At 38.1% G+C, this 25,587-nt stretch overlaps 1 protein-coding gene across 1 annotated transcript in view; it reads right to left on the bottom strand.

Moving 5' to 3' along the window:
• The window catches only part of DNAH6 (dynein axonemal heavy chain 6), a 381,781-nt gene that overhangs the window by 31,121 nt on the left and 325,073 nt on the right, over positions 1-25,587 (bottom strand). The window contains exons 64-68 of the mRNA XM_053587707.1: positions 14,481-14,671; positions 7,284-7,444; positions 4,345-4,433; positions 3,355-3,501; positions 924-1,062 (exon numbers count right to left, since the gene is read on the bottom strand). Of these exons, the coding sequence (XP_053443682.1) occupies positions 924-1,062; positions 3,355-3,501; positions 4,345-4,433; positions 7,284-7,444; positions 14,481-14,671 (727 nt within the window). The remainder of the gene's footprint in view (positions 1-923; positions 1,063-3,354; positions 3,502-4,344; positions 4,434-7,283; positions 7,445-14,480; positions 14,672-25,587) is intronic.

The raw sequence follows: 25,587 nt of genomic DNA, 5'->3' as shown, positions 1-25,587 counted from the left end.
GAAAGGGCAAGAGTTCCAGGAATGGGAAAAGAAACATTAAAAGGAGGAACAAAAAATTCAGACTCTGAAGAGAGTACCAGAGAGCATTTCTGTCTACACCACTTTGCTGAACAATCTTGGCCCCTCTGGAGTGGCCTCCCAGATTCTAGGCCCTCCCTGCTTGGTCGACCCTAGGGACTGGTCCTCATTTATTTTTACTGTTGTTTTGCTGCCCTCATCCCAAACATGTTTTAAGGTTTCATTTTGCCTTTCATGGCTGCAGATCACTTGATACCCCTCCATTTCTCTTATTCACCAGTGGAAACCATCCATTCCCTTTTTGCTTATTTCCAGTGCAAAAGTCCTCTCCTTCACATGGTCCAAATTGGATCTAGCTTTAGCAAAAAGATCCCTATGTGGCCAGAATTAATATTTGCCAAAATTTAATTCCTGAAAGATATTTTCATTTTCACAAGTATACCTGAATCAACAGGTCTCTGCCAGTTAATCAGTGTCCAGATAATCAGGGTTCAAATCTTGGCTCTACCACTTACAAACTGTGTACCTCAGTTTTCTCATGTGTAAAATGAGGATACTAATAGTGCTCACACTGCAGGGCTGTTGTGAGGATTAAATTTGCTAATTCATGAAAAGTGCTTAAAATAGTACCTGGCATGTAGTAAGAGCTAAGTTTCCCTGTTATTATTATTTGGGAAAACATCTGTCTATTTTCTATATATAAATAAATGTATATAAAAATATATATTTGTATATAAGTAGTCTCAAAATGTACTTATTGTATGTCATTATCACAATCTTATCTTCACAAAGGGAACACTACAAGTCATCATCGCCATCACTAAACACTCTCATCAGCCAGGTGAGTGTAAACCAACAGGTCTGTGGTACTCATCTGCATGCCCTGGTCACATGCACGTACTGACCAGTAATGTAAATTAGTGCATCCCAGGGAATCTTTCCTTCTTGACAGTAGAGATTGAGGTTTAGTAAAGCACATTCCCTGTCACTGTCATTAAATTCATAGCAGATATTCCAACCAAGGGGACCAAACTTCTTTCTCTCCTGGAATGAAAAATGAAAAAAGTCTGAAATAAAATTTGATAAAATTTATTTCATGTAAAATATTGAAAGCTAAAAGAGTTTCCATTGAAGGTGGGCATTCCTACACTGGAAAAAATCAGTTAAAGTCATGCAGTTCAACTTGAGCTAAGCTTTCAACTAGCAAAGGAAGTACCTTTTATTCCAATCTTGGCCCCTCTCCATATTTCTAAAAGAAAAATTGCTATTACTAGAAATTTGATAGACCTGCCGAAAGAACATTTATTTTTCAGGGTAAAATAAAATATTTTCCCATCAAAGCAGAACCCCCCTCCCCCCCCAGACAAATCTTACTTAGAGTCTTTCGGCATCAAAATGCTGACACTATAATCATCCATCAGGTGGAGAGGGCTACCCCCTTCTGTTATTTTAAGGAGTCTGTCCATGGTTTCTAGTCATGCCATACTTTGCAGATTACATACTGATTTCTCCATTGTGCTATATATATATATATAGTTTTCAACATATTTAATAAAAATTTACTTTATATATAGAGACAGAAAGAGAGAGAGAGGGAGAGAACCATGTGATCAATGACCAAGGGAAAAGAAAAATGATAAAAACAGATCTACATATAGTGATTTGGAAACAGCCAGTACTTGTTATTTATGGTAGTTATGTTGTTCAGAGTTACTGTGAACCCTAAATTAATGGATAATGAACCATTGCTCCAAAGGGAAATATAAAGTCAGGTTCATGCAAACTTCTGGTCACAACATTTTTGTCAGCCAAAATTCTATTGGTATTACACAGATTTGTTTAACAACATCCTTATAAGACAAGCCAATTTCATCTGTTTTTTTTTTCTAATTGGATTTTTTTCTAATAAATATTCCAGTGTTAGCAAAAAAATGAAAAGCAAAAGAAAAGGATTATGTCTATTTGAGCTTAAATTTTGACATTTGGGATATATTATAACATAGCTAAAGTTTTACATTAAATCAAGGCCAAACTATAATTATTATCTTGTTTCCAAATCCTTTTTGGTGTGACTTGTGACATCTTAATTAAATATAGCATCTGTCCATAAGGATTCTACTATAAACTCCTTCCCATAAATAGCCATATATGTGTGTGTATATATATATATATATATATTTATCGTTTTTTTTTCCTTGCAGTTTTTGGCCAGGGCTGGGTTTGAACCCACCACCTCCGGCATATGGGGCCTGTGTCCTACTCCTTTGAGCCACAGGCACCGCCATACATATTTTTTAAGAACTGACACACAGAATCATAATCCTTGTTTTACCATGCCTCATAGTGAGACTCCTCTATTTTGTTGACTCACCATCCCAACTTAATGCTAAACTGATGCTCAGATAGAAAATTGGCCTCAAGTTCCTGCCTCTCGATTTCAAAATTTCCCTTTAGGGAGCTACCTCCTCATTTCAGACGCTGTCGTTAGTGGAACATGGGCCTTAGACATGGAGCTCCTTGTCCCAGCCTCTTGGACCTCCTCTAGAACCTTTTCACTTATTTATCTCATATCTTCTACCTTTAAGCTTTGTTTTTTACCTTATTGATTCTTTCTCTGTAGACCACACACATTTGAAAACCTGGAAGCTAATCTAATCAAGACATCACCTAGAAATGTGTAGTTGGAGAGTCAGAATTCAAGGGCAAGGTGACAGGATGGATATCAGACCAAGCTGTGAGGCTTGAACAGAGGGAAGGAGACTGGTGCTGAGCTGAAGGTCATCCTTCAAGGAACTTGGGATTCAGCCGTAGGTAGGGTGGAAGCAGTTAAAGGTGGTGAGCTCAAAGGACTGGTGAGAGTGAAGTTATTGCGGGGGTGGGAAGAAATAAAGAGGACTTGACAACTGATTCTCTATCTGTTTATATATAAAGAGGAAGAAAAAAGTAATCCTGAAGTTTTGACTATAGGTTATTGATAGAATGGAACCACTGATTTCATAAGTAGAGTCTGAAGGAGAAGCAGAGTTTGGGCATGAGGGGGAGTTCAGGAGATCAATTTTGTGCTTATAGAATGGTACCCACAGCATTCACTCAGTCCATGGTGGTCTGTAGGCAGAGCAGAATGGTGGTGGGAGCCAAAGCTGGGAGATACTGAAGCGAGGGGAGTTTAGAGATCAGAGGTGAGTGAAAACAATTTGGGTTCAGACACAGAATGGGAGCCCTAAGCATTTTGCAATGCCATTTGCAAGCTTTCACTTATTTCTTACTTTTTATTATTTATTTATTTATAACATAATATATTCCCTGGTTGTTATTAAAAAGCAAAATTGAGTATACCTGAATAATTGCATGGAAGAAACAAATACCAAATATTATTTGTCTCCATTTTCTTCCGAGTATATTTTCTTCAAAAAATGAAGGTGTCATTTCAGTAAATGCTCGTCTGATATTTGCACGCAAGCCTTTTGGTGGCTCGTTGGTTACCTGGATTTAGACAGAACATATACGGCAGAGAGTGGGATTTCATAGATTAGCATTATTTCTGAATAACACACATGGACTGCAGCCATTGTGAGGATGTAGATAACTGATAATAGGTAACTGATTCCCACAGGAGCATTCCTGACATTCCAGCCTGCTTTGTATCTCACTCAGCCACAGCCCAGGGAGAATAAAGCCTTGCCGGGTCCTCAGACTTACAGTGGTTGAACCACCTGCACAGGAACCTCAGGCACTTTCATTTGGTGTCTTTTTTTACAAACAGGGGCCAGTCAACTTGACTGGGCTAAAGGAAAAAAAGTGTAAAAAATAGAAAAACCAACAACAAAACATGGGTCAGAAAGCTTGCTCATGCTTTCTCTATTACATTTTGCATTGTTCCAACTATGACGTTGTCCCACACTTTGTCCCATGACATGGAGCAGGGAGGGTGGAAGCACCTCCTGTTTCTCATACACATATTTGAAACTTCCAGCATTAAAAGCCAGCAGCCTGACCATCTTAGGTCTTCCTGTCTCTCAAATACTAAAACATTCCCTTAACTCTGGGGGGAGTTCCACTCTCATCACTCTGCACCCTTAACGTTTCCTTGTGGAAGGTAAGAGCTGGAAAAGTTGAATGACCACTAGAACTAGGGCATGCAGGAATGGGCACTGGCTTGGAGAACCATTTCCTTGCTGTCAGATGAAAGGATAGTGACCTCTACCTTTCCAGGCTGGCCAGGTAGGCCTCCATGTGGGTCTGTGCAAGGTCTGAGCTCCCTGAAGCCACCAATGAACAGACTGAGACTGATCATTTCACATTGTGCCAACCATATGCATGCATTACCTTGACGGAATTTTGAAGAACTGTAACAGGAAATGTATCATTAGGCATGGAGCTTAAAAAAAGCCGAAAAGTGTCCTTGATAACACTATCTGTTTAAAGCAAAGACAAAACAAAACAGGAATGTTTAGTTTGTAGTAGTACTTTTTTATAAAACAAAATTATTCTAGGGAAGGAAAAAAATTCTGTAATCTCTGTTTAAAGACTTAATCTATTGCAAGTATGCTATAAACTGTTTTAAAATGGGAGTTGAAGGAGTCATTCTGGAAATGTTATATTGGTAGGTTTTGGTAGTCTAGAAGCTGAAAAATTTGGGTCAAGAACTTAGGTGTGTGTTACTTTTTAATACTTGATGAGACAGTAAGGGCTTTCTCTTTGAAATGGGGAAAATTTTCAGTTGAAAAAGAGGATAGTTTCCACCAGCAAACTTATGCTCTCGAGTTTCTTTTTTTTTTTAATCATTCAATATAAGGCAAATTGCATGGAAATGGTCAGAAAGTCCTATGGAGAAGAAGGGGGTTTCTCCTATCAGCAGGGAAGTTGCAAAGGGAACAGAGAGAGCAGGGATATAGAGGCCCCCACGCACAGCATCAAGGAAGAGCTCCACTTTAGGTTCAAAAGGCCAAAGTCAAGGTTGAAGAATCATTTTTCCCATCATAGGAAAAACACAGGCATCATCCAAGGACAACTTCCTTGGCATTGGTTTTTAAGTACATATTCCGCTATTTCTCAAACAAGCCAGGCTGGTTCCCTCCCTAAGGCCATTCCGCTGGTTGTTTCCTCTGCCTGCAAAACTCTTCCCTCAAATTCCCTCGCTTTTTTCATGTCTTGGTCAAATGTCGCTTTCTCAAAGAGCTCTACCCAGACCATACCATTTCAAATTGCTGTCCTCCTTCCTCCCTGCTCCCATCTTGTCCCAGTCTTTCTGATTCTACTTTCCACTCCTTTTATTTTTTTCCCAAAGCACAACCACATTCTATCACACCATATATGTTTTCTTATTTATTATGTGGCTTCTTCCTTGTCTGTTTTCCTCCACTAGGACATAAGCTCTATGAAGGCAGATAGATATGGTGGTTTTGTTCACCAACATACCCTAGAACTTATACTTAGAACAGGGCCAATGATTTCACTAAAAAACCAAAGAAAGAAGACGGCCAGGTTTGGAGAAGAAGCAATTTTCCCCCCATACTTTTCCTCTTATAATTACAAAAGCATCAGGCTTCTTAACTTTCATAGACATCATAGAATTTAAGAGCTGTAAGAGAATTTTAGGAATCATCTTAGTAGAGGACTTTTAGTGATGATGCTATGCAGTCATTTTACACTTGGGTAAACTGAGGTCCAGAGAAAAGATCTGACATGCATAGTGAGGAAGTCGTGGGGCAGGACTCTACTGGGGTTTTAGAAGGTCAAGTCCAGAGGTTTTCTTTGTTTCTTGCTTTTTCTTCCCCTTTCTCTTTTCAGCTTGCTATGTGAGTGTATTTTGTTTTATACTGTTCAAGTTAAACATCAGCTCAAATGGGTTAAGTTATAAATGATTATAGCAAGGGCCAGAAGAGGCTTTTTCTATCCAATTTAGTTTAGTGAGCCATAAACACTTAAAACCCACAGACAACTTCAGATGGCTTCCTTAACCTGTCCAGTCTCCCCAAAGAACTGGCAAATGCTCTTGTTGTCCAGTCTCCCTAAAGAACTGGCAAATGCTCTTGTTCTAGTTACAATGAAGCTGAATGACGTCTCTGATTCTGGAGGCCTGTATGAATGATACCGTTGCAACAGATTCCCTTTTGGATGCCATCCCTAGCATTTTTTCTTAATTATAATCCTAATCTCAGGGACCCCTGAAGAGTAAGTTGTAAAGACCTTCTTGTTATTTCTCTAATTATTTAAATGGAAATATACTAAAGGGCTAGCAGGAAGCAAGTCATCTGTTATTTAGACTGCAAAAGAGCCCAAAGGGATAAGATTCTGGATAATGGGTACAAATAACTCCTTATCTTTTTTAGAAGCGGTCTGCAGAAGATGGGGCAGGATGGGTGGGAGGAAGGCACCAGGGAGTGAGGGGCCTTCAGGGAAAGGCTGCTGAGCCCCAAGCTGTGCCTTGTTAAGAAGCATAGGCAATTGAATCTGTAAAAAAGCAGCTCTTTACCTTAGTAGGTAGTGCTGAGTGAAAGGATTTGTAAGACTATCTGTGTAGCTTTCACCTTCCCAGAAAGCTTTCTGTAGTCAGGGCAGAAAGTAAGGCCCCAGAGAAAGGGCTCTCTTTAGACATCCTTGGCCAGTGGTTCTCCCCACTGGCCTCCTAGCAGAGTGGTCAATTGGGACTCACATAATTTGTTACCAATAGAACAGTTTCTAGTAAGGCTTTGATTATTTTTATACCAATATTGAAAAATGAGTAGATTCCATTCTACTTCTTTCTTTGCAAGCCATTACACTTTCTTGTGTGGGAAAGTGTTGAGATCATAGCCAGTGCTAGTGACTTTGAATAATTCTGGGCACACCCGTGGGGTGTGTGTGATTCTGGGGTACCTGTAAAGGTTAATTGTTATGTGTGTTACAGAGAATAAAAAGTCTTAAAACATTAAGGGAATTTGTGGTAATCTGAACTCTGTTCCTTTTTTCATTTTATAAGGAAGGATTTAATTTCTTTTCTTTGTCTTAGATCTATCTTTCTATTTCTTTTAACTACACCTATGGGTAGTATATTTTAAATTCAAATGACCTCCTATAGAAGGCAATATGAAATAGAAATTATCCAGTGTATCATACCCTCAACTTAGAGTCTGAAGACCATTATTCGGATTCTGATCATGTAATTTAGTCAAAGCTGTCTAGGGAAACATAATGCTTATCAGAAAGAATTACAGTAAGCAATGAATTCGGCAAGAAAAGGCTACATAAATTGGTATTATGCAAATGAAATATGCTCAACTTACTTGGGTCTGTGAAGGTTTTAATTAGCTCTTCCATTGCCAACATCCAAGAAACAGCAAGATGGCAATTTTGTAAAAATACCCAGTTTCCCGATTTCATTGCATCCCTGATCATTTTTTCGGCAATGGGTCCTTGTCCTTGCCCCAGTGAAATTGACTGCACTCTGAATTGAACAGCAACAACGAAAACAACAAAATACTGTTTTGTGCTATTTTTAAGCAGAACAAATATTAAGAAATATAAATATGGGAGATTCTTGCTTAGAATATACATACATATATTCTAATCCTCATTCTGGTAAATTTTCAAATTTTTTCATTTTCCCAAAGTCTCAAAAAATGGACAACTAATATTTATAAATCAAAATAGAAGATAATTTCAAGAACTAGATCATGCCAAATCTTACAGACAATAGAAAAAGAGGAAATACTTCAAATTCATTCTACAATAGAAAAAGAAGAAATACTTCAAATTCATTCTGCTTCATCTGGATATACTTGATATTAAAATTAGAAAAAATATATTATTATAAAGGGAAATTACAAACATATTTCACTTATAAATGAGGATGCAATATCCTAAACAACATATTAACAAGTTGAACTAAAAATTATTGTTCAAATAACATACTTTGGTCAAAATTAAATCCAATTTATGTGAGAATTAGTCACTATTTTCTTTTCTTTTCTCTTTTTCTTTTCCTTTCCCTCACCCTCCTCCCTCCTCTCTCTCTGTCTGCTCTTCTCTTCTCCCATCCCCCACCGTGTCATTAATTGTCCTCATATCAAAGTTGAATACATAGGATTCATGCTTCTCCACTCCTGTGATGCTTCACTTTTTTAATGGCTGAATAGTATTCCATGGTATACATATACCACAGCTTGCCAGTCCATTCCTGGGTTGAGGAGCATTTAGGCTGTTTCCATATTTTGGTGATTGTAAATTGAGCTGCAATAAACAGTCTAGTATAAGTGTCTTTATAATAAAAGATTTTTTCTCTTCTGGATAGTTGCTCAGTAATGAAATTGCAGGATCCAACAGGAGGTCTAGGTTGAGTTCTTTAAGGTTTCTCCATACTTCCTTCCAGAAAGATTGCATTAGTTTGCAGTCCCACCAGCAGTGTAAAAGTGTTCCCTTCTCTCCACATCCACGCCAGCATCTGCAGTTTTGAGATTTTGTGATGTGGGCCATTCTTGCTGGGGTTAGATGACATGTCAGGATGGTTTAAATTTGCATTTCTTTAATAATTAGGGATGATGAACATTTTTTCATATGTTTCTAGCCATTTGTCTGTCTTCTTTAGAGAAGGTTCTATTCATCTCTCTTCCTCATTGATGTATGGGGTTGTTGGCTTTTTTCATGTGGATTAATTTAAGTTCTCTATAGATCCTAGTTATTAAGCTTTTGTCTGATTCAAAATATGCAAATATCCTTTCCATGCTGTAAGTTGTCTATTTGCTTTGGTTGTTGTCTCCTTAGCTGTACAGAAGCTTTTCAGTTTAATGAAGTCCCATTTGTTTATTTTTGTTGTTGTTGCAATTGCCATGGCAGTCTTCTTCATGAAGTCTTTCCCCAGGCCAATATCTTCCAGTGTTTTTCCTATGCTTTCTTTGAGGATTTTTATCATTTCATGCCTTAAATTTAAGTCCTTTATCCATCTTGAATCAATTTTCGTGAGTGGAGAAAGATGCAGGTCCAGTTTCAGTCTTTTACATGTGGATATCCCGTTGTTCTAGCACCATTTATTGAATATGGAGTCTTTCCCCCAGTGTACTTTCTTGTTTGGTTTATTGAAGATTAGGTGGTTGTCAGTTGTTGGTTTCATAAATGTTCAAATATTTTTTCGCATTTCTTATTTTTAAAAATATTTTTACTATACTATACACAGAAAAGTGCAAAAACCAAATATATAGCTCTATCAATGATCACAAATGATCACCTCAGGTTGAAAGGAGAACTGTGCTGACACCCCAGAGGCATTTCCTTGTGTCCCTCTCCACCCCAGTCCTTTCCTCTTCCTTCTTCTCACAGATATTAACTGTCCCAACTTCTAACAACAGCATAGATAAATTAAAAAAAATCGAAGTCTACATATGCACTTATGTACAGAAATAGTATATAAATCAGCAGTGTATGATTAATGGCTTAATGAATTCTCCCAATGTGAACATGCACACTGTATACCATCACCCAGGTAAAAAAATAGAACATTATCAGTATCCTACCTATCAGTAGTCCTCCTTATTCCCAAAGACAACAATAATTTTGAATTCTAATACCAAAGATAAATTTTGTTTTTGAATTTTATATAAATAGAATCATACATGGTAGAACCTCTGTAAGTTGACTACCCAAGGGATAGATACAGAGGTGGTTAACATAAGGAACTAGGTCTACTGTACTAATATACACATGTGGTGCATGTCTGGTTTATGAAAATTAGGTTAGCTTAAAGAGGTGGACAGTGTAGAGAGGTGGTCAAGTATGGAGGCTCTACTTTAGTATATATTCTTTTCTATTTGGTCTATATCAATCAACATCATATTTTAAAGATTTGTTCATGTTACTGTAGTTCATTCATTTTCATTGCTGTATAACATTTCACTGTGTGATTATACCCTTATTTATTTATTTATTCTACTCTTTTTTTTTTTTTTTCTTTGAGACAGAGCCTCAAGCTGTCACCCTGGGTAGAGTGCCATGGCATCACAGCTCACAGAAACCTCCAATTCCTGGACTTAAGTGATTCTCTTGCCTCAGCCTCCCACGTAGCTGGGACTACAGGCGCCTGCCACAACACCTGGCCATTTTTTGGTTGTAGTGGTCATTGCTGTTTGGCAGGTTTGGGCTGGATTCGAACCCTCCAGCTCTGGTATATGTGGCTGGCACCTTAGCTGTTTGAGCTACAGGTGCCCAGCCATATTTATTCTACTCTTGATGGACATTTGGTTTATTTCTTAATATTCAATGCTGCAGTAAACATTTCTGTACATTTCTGTATACTCCATTTTGTTGTGAACATTCCTGGAAGTAGAACTTCAATTGGGCAGATTATGTATATATCTGACTTTTGTATAGTATCAAATTATTTTCCAAGATGATATTGACATTCCACACTTCCACCAGCAGTAGGTGAGAGTTCCATTTCTCTACTTCTTGTCTAACACCCGGTGGATGTATAGTGGTATCTCATTGAGGTTTTAGATTGTTTTCTCTTTTTTATTGGCTATTTCCCTTTGTGTCTCTTGGCCTCCTTTTTTCTTTTGGGTCATCTGCCTTTCTTATTGATTTCCTAGAGTTCTTTGTGTTGATATATACCTTTTGTTTGTTATATTTGCTACAAATATTTTCTCCCACTTTGTCACTTGCCTTTAAAAAACTCTCTTAATACTACTTTTTATGGACAGAAATTATACATTTATAGGTACTTAAGTCCAGTTTATCAATATTTCAGCTTTTTTTTTGCATTTGATTTGAGAAATCTTCCCATGCTCATATTACTTTTATTTATTGTTTCCCTTTCTATGTTTACAGCTACAGTCCACCAAGAACTGATTTATGTCTGTGGCTTGAACTACTGAGCAGGTTAAGGCTCTGTTTTTACACATGGCTATGCAACTGACTCTGGACTATTTATTGAAAAGATTGCTTTTTCTCCATGGCTTTGAGGTACCACCTCCGTCATAAATAGTGTCCCAATATCCTCAGATCTATTTCTGAAATTCTCTATACTTTTTCTTTCATTTATTTATTTAGCCTTATTCCAGTGCCACAATGTCTAAATGACTAGCTTTATAATAAGTTTATAGTAAGCCTTGATATCTGGTAGAACAAGTCCTCTCATCTTGGTTTTCTTCTTCATTACTGTCTTACTCTTTTTTATAAAAAGTTGGGGTAAAATCCCCAAAGTAATAACATTCCCCATTTAAACCATTGTACAGTGTACAAGTTAGTGGCTTCTGGTACATTCACAATGTTGCATAACCATAACTACTGTCTAGTTCCAGAACATTTTCATCATCCCAGAAATAAAGCTTAAACTCATTGTATTGCCAGGGTTCTTTAGAAAAACAGAATCAGTAGGACACACACACATACACATACACACACACACGCACCCCAAGAAATCTCCTAATCTGTTGTCTGTAAACTGGAGGACAGGAAATCAGGCGATATAATTCAGTTTGACTCTGAAGGCCTGAGAACCAGAAACACTCATGTCCAAGGGCAGGTGTCCTAATTCAAACAGAAAGAACAGATTTGTCCTTTGAGCCATCAATAGATTGGACAGTACCCTCTCATATTGGTGAGGATGATTTTTTTCACTCAGTCTACTGATTCAAATGCTATCTCTTCTGGAAACAGCTTCACAGACACACAACAGAAATAATGTTTTAACAGATATCTGGGCATCCTTTAAACTGGTCAATTTAATACATAAAATTAACAATCATATGCATTAAGCAGTTTTTTTTCCATTTTCTCTATTCATGGAGCCCTTTGCAAGCACTAATCTGCTGTCTGTCTTTATGGATTAGCCTATTCTGAGTATTTTATATGAATGGAATTACACAGTTTGTGACCTTTTGCGTCTGTCTTTTTTCACTTAGAATAATGTTTCTAAGGTTTATTTATGCTGTAGCATGTATTAGTACCTTATTCCTTTTTATGGTCAAATAATATTTCACTGTATGGATATATCATCTTTTGTTTATCCACTTATCAGTTGATGGACATTTAAATCACCATTTTTCCGACTACTATGAATGTGTCTAAGAGCATTTGTGTACAAGTTTTCATTTTAACACCTGTTTTCAATTGTCTTGGGTATATTTCTGGGACTAGAATTACTAAGTCATGTGGAAATTCCATTTTTAACTTTTTGAGGAATTGCCAAACTGTTTTCTTTAGTGGTCCAATGTTTCACTTTCCATCAGCAATGTATGAGAGTGCCAATTCTTTCACATCCTTGACAATTCTTGCTATGTTTCATTTAAAAAAAATTAGAGCCATCCTAGTAGGTGCAAAGTGGGACCTCATTGTGGTTTTGATTTGAATTTCCCTAATAACTAAAAAACATTGAATATCTTTTCATGTGCTTATTGTCCATTTGTTAATCTACTTTGGAGAATTGCCTTTTTTTTTTAATCTATTTTGTCTATTTTAAAATTATTTTTCTTTTGTTTTTTTGTTGTTGTATGGTTAAGAGTTTGTTGTATATTCCCTACCTTTATTTATACTTTTATTTAAAAAATATAAATTCCTAAACATTATATAACTGTTCGCATGTTAAAAAATGTACACATTTTGTCAAATTTCTCTAATATAACATAGTTCTTCTACAACTTAATTTTTTTTTGCTCAGTATTAGTTTGTGTGACCCAGTCATATTGATATACTGTATATTGCTCTAGTTTATTCATTTGCATGTCTATAGTGTATCATATTCGAATTTTATGACTATAGCACAATTTACGTACTGTTTCCCTATGGAAATTATAAACAATGCTATTTATATTTCTACTATTATAAACGATGTTTCTATAAATGTTTTTGAACATGGCCTCTTGTACACATATGATTGACATTTTTCTAGGATGCAATTCAGTAGCAAATCATTGGGATATTGTCTTTGACTTTAATGGATACTGACAAATAATTTTTGCCAATTTTTTGCTACTCCTTGCAATATGGACATTTCCAAAGCTCCATGTCTTTGCCACAATTTTTCCAGTTTGCTGGTTGTGAAATGACATCATTTCATGGTTTTAATTTTAATTTGTTGTTTCTTAATTACCAGTGAAGTATGACATATTTTCATACAATTATCAGGCACTTAGGTTCCCTTTTTTGAGAATTCCTTATTCATATTTTTTGTCTCTATTCCTACTGAGTTGTTTAATTTTCTAAATTGATTCACAGGAGCTCTTATTAATTTTTGTACATTAGTTCTTTGTTGGGATTTCAGATTTGCTTTCAGAAAAAAAGGCAAATATCTTGGATCATTTGATGTTAATTTTATGTGTGAGCTTGTCCGGGCCAAGGGTATGCCCAGATATTTGGTCAAATGTTCAGGGTAGGGTGTGCCTGCAAGGCCTTTCCTGGATGAGATTAACATTTTAATTAGTAGCCAGAGTAAAGCAGATTGCTTTCCCTAAGGTGAATGGGCTTTAGTTAATCAACTGAAGACTCGAATAGAACAAAAAGGCTGAATAAAAGAGACCTTCTCTCCTGCCTGACTGTTGTACTGAGACATTGATCTTTTCTGGCCTTTAGTCTCAGACTGAAACACTTCTTGTGTCTCAAGACTACTGATTTTTGGACTAAAAGTTATACCATCAGCTCTCCTGGCTCTCAGGCACTTTGGAGTCAGACTGAAGTACACATCAGCTCTCCTTAGTCTCTAGCTTGCCAACTACAGATTTTGGGAGTTGTCAGATACATGAATACAGTTAGATATATCCTGTTAGTTCTCTTTCTCTGGGGAAGCCTGATAAATACAGAACATGAACTCCAAATGAAGAGATAGGGCCCACCATCCCTCTGTAATCCCCCACCCAGGGACCAGCCAGGGCAGCCATTCCCTGTAGGAGCCTTTTGTGGCTGATGGCCCCTTGGAGACCCTTATACTCTCCTGTCACCCAGTGGTGTCAGGCACTTTCCTACCCGCATAGATTTTATCTTGGGAGGAGGACTGGAGAAAGGAGGAGTAAGAATGAACTTTTGTGAAAAAGAAACCAAATCAGCTTATCCTGGAGGAGATATTTAAAGCAAGAGAAACTATAATAATATCAATGGGCAAGTTTAAACTTTCCCTTTGTCCCTATTACCCAGCACAGTGGAGGCTTGCTTAGAAATATGAGATTAATAACAACAGAAACAGCTCTTTTTTGGGTACATTTTAGCATAGGAAGTAAACTTCAGTCCCTTTTTGGTTACATATGAGTTTTAATCACTATTCCACTGGATTATTACCCTTTAACATTTTAATAAATCTCTCTTTTGCTCAAAATTTGCTTGGCTTTTATAATTTTTGACCCCCCTTTTACAACATACATAGCTGAAGATTAACACTTCTTAATTTATTTAGCAAGGGATACCTGAATATAAGAATTAATGGTACACAAAGGAAAAAAACAAGGTAAAATTTTGCAAAGAGATGTTCATATGGATTATTAAAACTGCACAATTGACCTTACCGTTCTGAATACCCACTCTCCCGGGCGAACCTCTGGAATGCACCCATGGGATCTGAGCCTGTGCTTAAGATGAATATCAGGGGAATGGTGCATGACATATCTTGATACAGAGTAGCCAGGTCCACAGGTGGTGTCTCTACAAACTGTTTCCCAAGATTTTCTATCACAAAGTCTGTAAGAGCAAAAACCACCTGAAAGTTAAAAAGAAAAAACATTAAGAAAATTGTATGTTGGATGAGGATCCTTCATAACTTTATTTTAGTTTTCTCCTTTCTCAGGGGGTGGTACCCTGTGCTTTTGCACTTTTTCTCTCTTGACTGTGCATCCTTCTTCCTACAGACATAACTTGGTAGGTATGTGCATCTACCAAATATCTGCCAAGGTTCTCATGGCTCACTGAGTGAGATGAAATATTGGGTAAGAGGAAGTCCTTCATCATTCAATGCATCTGCAAGCCTGCTCTCTCCCCTTCCTTGCCTCCCTCTGTCTTGTCCCTCCTACATTTGTGTGGACTTTACCTCTAATCCCTCCATTGTCTCTTTCTGCATTATTAACCTCTTCCTCTCTCCTATCATTGTATGATTAGGCATTACTGTATTCTATCCTCAAAAATCAAAACCAAAACCTTCCCTTGATTGCAGCTACTCTATAGCTACTATTTCATTTCTTTTTCCCTTCCTTCCTTCCTCTCTCTCTTTCTCTCCTTTTTTTTTTGAGACAGAATCTCACTATGTCGCCCTTGGTAGAGCGCTGTGGCATCACAGCTCACAGCAACCTCAAACTCCTGGGCTCAAGCGATTCTTTTGCCTCAGCCTCTCAAGCAGCTGGGACTATAGGTGCCTACCACAAAGCCTGACTATATTTTGTTGTAATTGTCATTGTTGTTTAGCAGGCCCAGGTTAGGTTCGAACCTGCCAGTCTGAGTGTATGTGGCTGGCACCGTAACCACTGTACTACGGGCGCTGAGCCTACTATTTCATTTCTTTGCTCCTATTCACAAGCTAACTTTTCAGAAAATTGATGGCATATATTGTTGACTCTTCTTCATCTCTCCTTTACTCATCAACCTCTTCTGACCCTTCTTGGGAACTAGCCTCAGCTTTGATGACAATGTGCAGGCATGGTTATTTCCTCATCAAAGCACTTCTTCACTGATTCCACCCTATCCTATCGACTCCATTTCTGTTCTTCTGAGTCTTGTCCCTCTGTAGTCCATAAGAGCCTTTGTGTGAGATACAACAGATATCCTCTTCAAGGTGCTTTAATGTGCCAGAAGGTTTTCATGATAAATACACAAGCTATGCTATTTACACTGTGGATCATTCTCCCAATGGCTGTGCAGTGTACATCCTACACAACTGTAAGCAGCAGCCCCCTTTTTAGCCTTAGCTTTCTCCATTAGATACTGACAGTAACTTGTCCAAACCAGTGTTATCATGTTTTTTTTTTTTTTTTTAGGGGAGGTTTCCCCACTTGGTCTAGGGCCTGGTTTGGATCACACTCTACTGTGGCCAACTTGGTAAAAGATTTTCACATGCTTATTTCTTTCAGTAAAGATGTATTGTGATACTAACCACTAAAGTGACAAGATCCAGAATAAACAGTCATGCAACAGGACCAAGGGATTTGAGGCTCAGTTCTAGCCAGCTATATTACTGTGTGACTAAGTACGTGTACAATTAATTTAACTATTCCAGGCTCAATTTCCTCATCATTTTTATTTAAAAGGGTTTGATTATATAAACCATTTGCTTTTTACCTGGGTAAAGTGTTCCTAGAGTTTACAATGAATGAAAACATACAAAGCACCAATAATTTTTTTTTAAAACTACAGATAAGTTTATTATGACTATCACTAGATAACAGCAAACAGAAGGAACAGTACATTAAAAGAATAATGCACTATTCCAAACATAGAGAGTTTTTCCTGAAAACCTATAATACAATTTTTAACATTACTTGCTAAAAAAAAAAAGGAAAATATACATGATAGTTTTTAACTGAGGCCAAAATTTCCGATAAGGTTTGAAATCCAATCTTGATAATAATTCTTAACAAAATAGATATATATTTAACTTCTTAAGAAAGCCAGCATCAAGTGCAAAAAGGAAATAATTAGAAGAATTATCAGTAAAGAATATGACGAAGATGACCATTATTATAATGCTATTATCATTTCCCATTTCTGGAAGTACCATTTAGTATTATTAGAAAATAGAATTGAAGGCACACATTAAAATTAGAAAGGGAAAGATAATATATTTTGAATTATTAAAATTCACAGGAAAAATATTAATGCCTTTTGAATTTTTCAATGCTGTCAGAATGATTTAATTAGAATTGGAGTTACCAGTTCCTGAGATGTTTGGTAATGTTGCCTTATAAAAATCTTGAGGAGCTGGTATGTTTTTGTTTGATTGTTTGGAGGAGGTAGCCCTTGGATGATTATTTTTATTTCTTCCATTATAATTATTTTGTTTGGAATTTTTTTTAGAAATTTAAAATTATTTTAATGATAAACTTCTTATTTTTGAATAATTTCATATCTACTGGAAAGTCATAAAGACAGTAAGAGTATACTCATATGTCCTGCAACCAGTCTTTCCCCCATGGTTATGTAGCTCCTTACATAACAGGGTACATTTTCAAAACTAAGAAATTAACATTGGTACAATTTTATTAACCAAACTGCAAACTTTATCCAGATTTCACCTGTTTTTCCAGTACTATTCTCTTTCTAGCCCAGATTCCAGTCCAGGATTCTGTGTTTCACTTGGTCTGTCTCCTTAGGCTCCACTGATATCTAACAGTTGGGCGATCTTTCCTTGTTCATCAACTGGACAGTTTTGAAGAATGTTGGCTAGGTATTTTGTAGACTCTACCTCACTTTGATCTATCTGATTTTTTCCAGATAATTAGTTTGGGGACATAGGTTTGGGGAAAGAATATCAGAGTGAATGATCTCATCATGAGAAAGTACCAGAATTTGAATTTATTTATTAGTGCTACTATTTTGCTCTTTCTGAGTTCAAAAATTCAGCTACATCTTTATTTTTATTTATTTATTTATTTTATTAAATCATAGCTGTGTACATTGATATGATCATGGGGCATCATTCACTAGCTTCACAGACCGTATGACACACTTTCATCACACTAGTTAACATAGCCTTCCTGGCATTCTCTCAGTTACTGTGCCAAGACACTTACATTCCACATTTATCAAGTTTCACATATACCCTTGTAAGATGCACCCCTGGTGTAATCCCACCAATCCCCTTCCCTTTACCCACTTCCCTCCTCCCTCCCCTCCCTTTTCCTCTTCCCTCTATTCTTAGGTTGTAACTGGGTTATAGCTTTCATGTGAAAACTCTAAATTAGTTTCATAGTAGGGCTGAGTACATTGGGTACTTTTTCTTCCATTCTTGAGATACTTTACTAAGAAGAATATGTTCCAGCTCCATCCATGTAAACATGAAAGAGGTAAAGTCTCCATCTTTCTTTAAGGCTGCATAATATTCCATGGTGTACATATACCACAATTTATTAATCTATTCATGGATCGATGGGCACTTGGGCTTTTTCCATGACTTAGCAATTATGAATTGGGCTGCAATAAAAATTCTGGTACAAGTATCTTTGTTATGATGTGATTTTTGGTCTTCTGGGTATATGCCCAGTAGATTGATTACAGGATTGAATGGCAGATCTTTTTTTAGATCTCTAAGTGTTCTCCATATCTCTTTCCAAAATGAATGTATTAATTTGCATTCCCACCAGCAGTGCAAAAGTGTTCCCTTTTCTCCATATCCGTGCCAACATCTCTGGTCTTGGGATTTTGTGATATAGGCTAGTCTCAGTGGAATTAGATGATATCTCAAAGTAGTTTTGATTTGCATTTCTCTGGTGATTAAAGATGATGAGCATTTTTTCATATGTTTGAAGGCCGTGAGCCTGTCTTCTTCAGAGAAGTTTCTCTTCAAATCCCTTGCCCAGCCTGTGATGGGATCCCTTGTTCTATTCTTGCTAATGCGTTTGAGTTCTCTGTGGATTCTGGTTATTAAACCTTTGTCAGAGACATAAACTGCAAATATCTTCTCCCATTCTGAGGGCTGTTTGCTTGCTTTACTTACTGTGTTCTTGGCTGTGCAGAAACTTTTTAGTTTGATCAAGTCCCAGTAATGTATTTTTGAAGCTGCTTCAATTGCCCAGGGGGTCCTCCTCATAACATACTCACCCAGACCGATTTCCTCAAGGGTTTTCCTTGCACTCTCCTCTAGTATTTTTATAGTTTCATGTCTTAAGTTTAAATCTTTAATCCAGTGAGAGTCTATCTTAGTTAATGGTGAAAGGTGTGGGTCCAGTTTCAGTCGTCTACAGGTTGCCAGCCAGTTCACCCAGCACCATTTGTTAAATAGGGAATCTTTTCCCCACTGAATGTTTTTAATTGGCTTGTTAAAGATTAAATAATGGTAAGTAGCTGGATTCATCTCTTGGTTCTCTATTCTGTTCCAGACATCTACTTCTCTGTTTGTGTGCCAATACCATGCTTTTTTGATCACTATTGATTTGTAGTATAGTCTGAGGTCTGGTAGTGTAATTCCTCCTGCTTTGTATTTATTTCTGAGTAATGTCTTGGCTATTTGAGTTTTTTTCTGATTCCATATAAAACGAAGTATTGTTTTTTCAAGATCTTTAAAGTATGACAGTGGAGCTTTAATAGGGATTGCATTGAAATTATATATTGCTTTGGGTAGTATGGACATTTTAACAATGTTGATTCTTCCCAGCCATGAGCATGGTATGTTTTTCCATTTGTTAATATTTTCAGCTATTTCTTTTCTTAGAGTTTCATACTTCTCTTTATAGAGATCTTTCATGTCCTTTGTTAGATAAATTCCCAAATATTTCATCTTCTTTGGCACTGCTGTGAATGGAATAGAGTCCTTAACTGTTTTTTCAACTTGACTATTGTTGGTATATATAAAGGCTACCAATTTATGAATGTTGATTTTGTAACCTGAGATGCTGCTGTATTCCTTGATCACGTCTAAGAGTTTTGTAGTAGAGTCCCGGTGTTTTCCAGATATACTATCATATGATCTGCAAAGAGTGAAAGTTTGATCTCTTCTGACCCTATATGGATACCCTTGATAGCCTTTTCTTCCCTAATTGCGGTGGCTAAAACTTCCATTACAATGTTAAAGAGCAATGGAGACAATGGGCAGCCTTGTCTGGTTCCTGATCTGAGTGGAAATGATTCCAATTTAACTCCATTCAATATGATATTGGCTGTGGGTTTGCTGTAGATGGTCTCTTATCAGTTTAAGAAATGTCCCTTCTATACCGATTTTCTTAAGTGTTCTGATCATGAAGGGATGCTGGATATTTTCAAAAGCTTTTTCTGCATCGATTGAGAGAATCATATGGTCTTTGTTTTTTAATTTGTTTATGTGCTGGATTACATTTATAGATTTATGTATATTGAACCAGCCTTGAGACCCTGGGATAAAACCGACTTGGTCATGATGTATAATTTGTTTGATGTGTTTCTGGATTCTGTTTGTTAGGATCTTGTTGAATATTTTTGCATCCATATTCATTAGTGATATCGGTCTATAATTTTCTTTTCTTGTTGGGTCTTTTCCTGGTTTGGGGATCAGGGTGATGTTTGCTTCATAGAACGTGTTGGGTAGTCTTCCTTCTTTTTCTACCTTTTGGAATAGGTTGAGTAATATAGGTACTAATTCCTCTTTAAAGGTTTGGTAGAATTCTGACGTGAAACCATCTGGTCCAGGGCTTTTCTTTTTAGGAGGTTTTGTATGGTTGATGCTATTTCTGAACTTGATATGGGCCTGTTCAACATTTCCACTTGATTCTGGCTAAGTCTTGGAAGGTGACGTGCTTCCAAGTATCAGTCAATTTCCTTCAGATTTTCATATTTCTGAGAATACAGTTTCTTGTAATATTCATTAAGGATTTTTTGGATTTCTGAGGAGTCTGTTGTTATTTCATCTTTGTTGTTTCTGATTGATGAGATTAGAGATTTTACTCTTTTTTTCCTGATTAGGTTGGCCAAAGGTTTATCTATTTCATTGACCTTTTCAAAAAACCAGCTTTTTGATTTATTGATCTGTTGTATTATTCTTTTGTTTTCAATTTAATTTAATTCTGCTCTAATTTTGGTTATTTCTTTTCTTCTACTGGGTTTGGGGTTGGAATGTTCTTCCTTTTCCAGTTGCTTGATATGTCCCATTAAGTTGTTAACTTCCCCTCTTTCCATTCTCTTGAGGAAGGCTTTCAGTGCTATAAATTTCCCTCTTAGAACTGCCTTTGCAGTGTCCCGGAGGTTCTGATCGTTCGTGTCTTCATTGTCATTTTGTTCCAAAAAATTGGCGATTTCTTTCTTAATCTCATCTTTGACCCAGCTATCATTCAGCATAAGGTTATTTAACTTCCATGTTTTTGTATGAGTATGCATATTCCTGTTGTTACTCAGCTCAAGTTTTATTCCATGGTGGTCCGAGAATATGCATGGAATAATTTCTATTCCTTTAAATTTACTGAGGTTAGACTTGTGACCTAAGATGTGATCGATTTTGGAGTAAGTTCCATGGGCTGATGAGAAGTATGTGCATTCAGTTTTGTTGGGATGAAATGTTCTGTAGATGTCTGCTAAATCCAAATGTTGGATGGTTAGGTTTAAATCTAAGATTTCTTTGCTCAGCTTCTTGTTGGAGTATCCATCCAACACTGCCAAAGGAGTGTTGAAATCTCCGACTATTATGGAGCTGGAGGAAATCAAGTTACTTATGTCTGTTAGAGTTTCTCTTATAAATTGAGGTGTATTCTGGTTGGGTGCATAGATATTAATAATTGAGATCTCATCATATTGAGTATTACCCTTAACAAATATGAAGTGCCCATTCTTGTCCTTCCTTACTTTTGTTGGTTTAAAGCCACCAAAAGTATCTGCAAATAAAATTGCAACACCTGTTTTTTTCTGATTACCATTTGCCTGAAATATGGATGACCATCCTTTTACCCTGAGTCTGTATTTGTCTTTTAAGTTAAGATGTGACTTTTGTATGCAACAAATATCTGGCCTGAGTTTTTGTATCTAGTCAGCTAACCTATGCCTCTTTAGAGGACAGTTTAAGCCGTTCACATTAATGGAGAATATTGATAAGTCTGGTGAAGTTTTGGGTATGGAGTTTTTCAAAAGTCCAGTGGGCATTTTTAATCCTTTCACCAGTGTGGAAATTGGAGTTTGATCCGAAGTTTCTGAATGAGTTCACTTTTGTCATATAGGATTGGGTTGGTCATTATGGAGGATAGGTCTGAGAATATCCTGAAGAGCTGGTTTGGTTATGGCAAATTTCTTCAACATATGAATGTCATTAAAGTATTTAATTTCTCCATCATAAACGAAACTCAGTTTAGCTAGATACAAGATCCGGGGTTGAAAGTTATTTTGCTTTAGGAGATTAAAAGTCGGTGACCACCCTCTTCTGGCTTGAAAAGTTTCAGCAGAGAGATCTGTAGTCATTCCAATATTCTTCCCTTTGAAGGTCATGGTTTTCTTTCTCCTGGCAGCTTTGAGAATTTTCTCCTTCATATTAACTTTAGTGAAGTTAATTATGATATGCCTGGGGGATGTCTTATAGGGGTTGAGTCATGCTGGGGTTCTGAAGCTGTCTGCTATCTGAATTTCAGAATCTCCAGGCATGTCTGGAAAATTCTCTTTCATAATTTCATGCAGAAGGGCCTCTGTGCCCAGTGAGGCCACTTTATCTGTTTCTGGAACTCCAGTGATTTGGATATTAACCTTCTTTGAATTATCCCAGAGCTCTCGGAGAGAATGATCAGTTTTTGCTCTCCATTTGTCTTCCTCTTTGAGAGTTTGGGAGTGTTCACAGGCTTTATGTTCAATGTCAGAAAGCCTTTCTTCTGCTTGCTCCATTTGTTGCTGAGGGATTCTACTGTATTTTTCATATCTTTGAGGGCTGTAAATTCTTGCTTTCTGTGTCTAAGTCTTTGGTGGTTTTGTCTTTAAATTCGTTAAATTCTTGAGACAACTTTTGAATTTCTCCTCGAATTCCTAATTCCACTTTATTAATCGTGTCTGCCATCCAAATTCTGAATTCGATTTCTGACATCTCAGGCAGTTGTTTATGAATGGGATCTTCAATTACATCTGCCATATATTTCCTGGGGTGGGTGTTGATCTATTCTGGTTATTCATGTTACCAGAGTTTTTCTGCTGATTCCGCCCCATGGTTGTTTTACTCCCTTTGATTTTTTCCCCTGAGGCTTTGTCGAGGGCCTGTACAGTGGTGTGGCCTGAGAAACTGGGGCCCTGTCTGGTGTGGTGGGGCTAAGTGGTTCTGTCTTGTTTTCAGCTGGTTTCTGTTCCACCCTAGTGAAACAGATATTCTGGATTGAAGTCTCAGCTGTGGAGTAATATCAGCAATTAAGTCACTCCACCCCCCACCAGCAAACAATTGGAAAATAAATATCAAACCTTCCTACCACTGTGCACCCAGGGCACCACCTGATTTGTCCTCAAGCGATTGGTTCAGTTCAAAAGGTCCAAATCAATTATCTCAGTCTGCACCTGTCTCAGGTGAGAGAGTTTAAGAGATCTCTGGGAACTGGATCACAGGGGTCTGGTGACTACTCTGGTGTGGCTTGCTCCAGAGCTGTGTGGAGTCAGGAGGAGCCATTCAGGCAATAAATCAGTCTGGGAAGGTTGCTGCCTCTTTCCCCACCTTGCACCACTGTCACACCCAGTCACTGATAGCCCTGCAGTTGGCTGACCCAGTTGCCTGTAGTGAATCGGTACTCCAGGAGTTTGCAGCTGCCTGAATCACAAGGAAGTCTGCCAGGCCGCTGCACTCTGCCTCTCTCTAGCAGGAGGAGGTGAGGCCTGACAACCTCGGGTGCTTGATGAAGGTTGGGGGGTTTTCACTGAGGCCCAGTCTCGCCCCTGATTAATGTTACTGACAGAACAGAACAGAACAACTTTGTGGTTCCCCTGCAGAAGAGAAGCTGAATTGAGTTCCAAATCAGCTTGTCTTTGCTCTTGTATTGTCTATAGGCTGATGATCCCCTGAGGGCCAGGTGCGTCTTAGGTTCAGTAAAGAGGACCTCTGGGTCAGCCCGGCCCTGGGAGTTTCCCTGGTTTGCAAGTTAGAGTTGCCTCAGGCAAATCCTATACTCAGAGTCTCTGGTTGCCCAGGGAGACAGGGGGTGTGGCTTTAGAATATTCAGTAGTGAGCCTGTATTGCTAGCAAAAGAGAGTTGCTGTTTTATGCCTCACGCAACCGCTGCTCTGATGCAGCTCCCTTCCGGCCAACCGTCCTCTCTCTTTTCCCGTGCCCCAGAGTCTTCACCGACCGGCTGCAGCCTGGCACTGTCTACACCCATCAAGCAATTGCCCAAGAGTCTGGACTCCTGGGGGACAGGCCTCCAGACCTTGGAGTGAGAGCAGAGGGGAGCGCGGGGAGTGCTGGGAGCCTTTTGTTTGTATCCTTGTGGTCGCAGCTTGCCTCAGCGTGGTTGACGCGAGTTCTTAAACCTTCTCTCTTAGTGCAGCTCAAATCCACCAGGTTACTTGCTAAATTTTTGTCCTTTAACTCTCCTACTGGACAGGAGCCTCTGTGGAAAGCTGGCTTCAGTCAGCCATCTTGTCTCAGCTACCCCAATAATTTTTTTCTTGGGGATGCTATGTGCATACCAAAATGCTAACAAACTTATAAAATGCTTTTGAACTTGATCAAGAAGTTGGAGAAATATTTTTATTGAAAACAGAACAAAGTATCAGTAATAATATATAGTGATCTGGGAAGGAGAGCAAGATGACAGCCAAGTAACACCTTCCTTGCATCTGGGCACCGTGAGTCTGGGGAGATAAGACTCTAGGCATCTCTGGCGGGTGGGATCTGACTATAATCATCCCTTTGAGGATACAGGGAGTCAGCGAGAGACTTCTGGACCCCAAGAGGAGGACAAAAACAGTGGAAAACTGGCAAGTAATTGTGTGTGTTCGATAGGTCTAATCCTGCTGACAGCTGTAAGTGCAGTAGCAGTGAGACTTGAAACCGGAAAGGCCTTACCTGTGAACTGTTTTGGTGTTTTTGGACTTGGCACTCAGTTGAACTGCCTTGGGGAGAGCTTGAGCGGGAATGCAGAGAACTTTGGGCGTTGTCTGGGACCCCAGACTGAGCCACTGATCCAGACGGATGCAGCTAATAATGTTTGGCTGTGGGCCGCAGGGAGCCATTGTGAGAGAACTGCCCCAACAAGGTCTGCCCTAGGGGGTTGCAGAGCAAGGATAGGGCGGGGCCTAGTAACCTAGTGACTGAGCAGCCTAAAGGCGGGGTCTGAGCCACCTTACAGCCCTAACCCTCAGGGGCAGAGTGAGACTGGTTTTGGCACAATGGGTAAGTGGGTAGCCACTTCACCAGTGATTCCAGCGACAAGCACTTTCCTGGGAAAGCTTCTGCTTAGCAAGTTTAGAAGCTTAAAGTGCCTTTTAAGAGGGCTGAAGAGAGACTTAGGGTGTCTACCCTGTGGGGTTTGAGAAAACAGCGGAGGCCTCCAGTCATATCAGCATTGTAATTAACATCTCATACCCCAGAAGACCACCTGTTGCCCAGACAATATTTAACAAGACATATATATTGCTTTGTTTTAGGTTGTTTTTTTTGTTGTTGTTTGGTTTTGTTTGTTTTTTGTTTATTTTGATGTTGTTGTTGTTGTTTTGTTTTTTAATTTCAACCTTTTCCGTTCATATTTTTTCTTTTCTTTCTCCAGTTTTCTAGTATAAATACAATTTCCCATTGCTGCCTTTTTCAATAACTAGAACTTCATTTTTGCTAGTGTTTCTACCCCTATTATTTGGTTTTTCACCTAATTTTTATCCCATAAAGTTTTCTGTTTGCTTGTTTTGGTTTGATTTATAGCATTTTTGTCTTTCATCTCTACTTGGTGGAGGTGGGGTACTGTGTCCGATCAGGTTAGCAAAGAGTTGCTGACTTCAAGGGAACCACCCAACCGGGCACCCCCAGAGGTTGGGGTTTTTAAGGTTGTGTCCAAGTACCCT

The sequence above is a fragment of the Nycticebus coucang genome, chromosome 4, assembly GCF_027406575.1.
Source record: "Nycticebus coucang isolate mNycCou1 chromosome 4, mNycCou1.pri, whole genome shotgun sequence".
Classification (NCBI taxonomy): Eukaryota; Metazoa; Chordata; class Mammalia; order Primates; family Lorisidae; genus Nycticebus; species Nycticebus coucang.
Note: the sequence above shows the minus strand (reverse complement) of the source record. Positions and strands in the feature narration are given on the sequence as shown.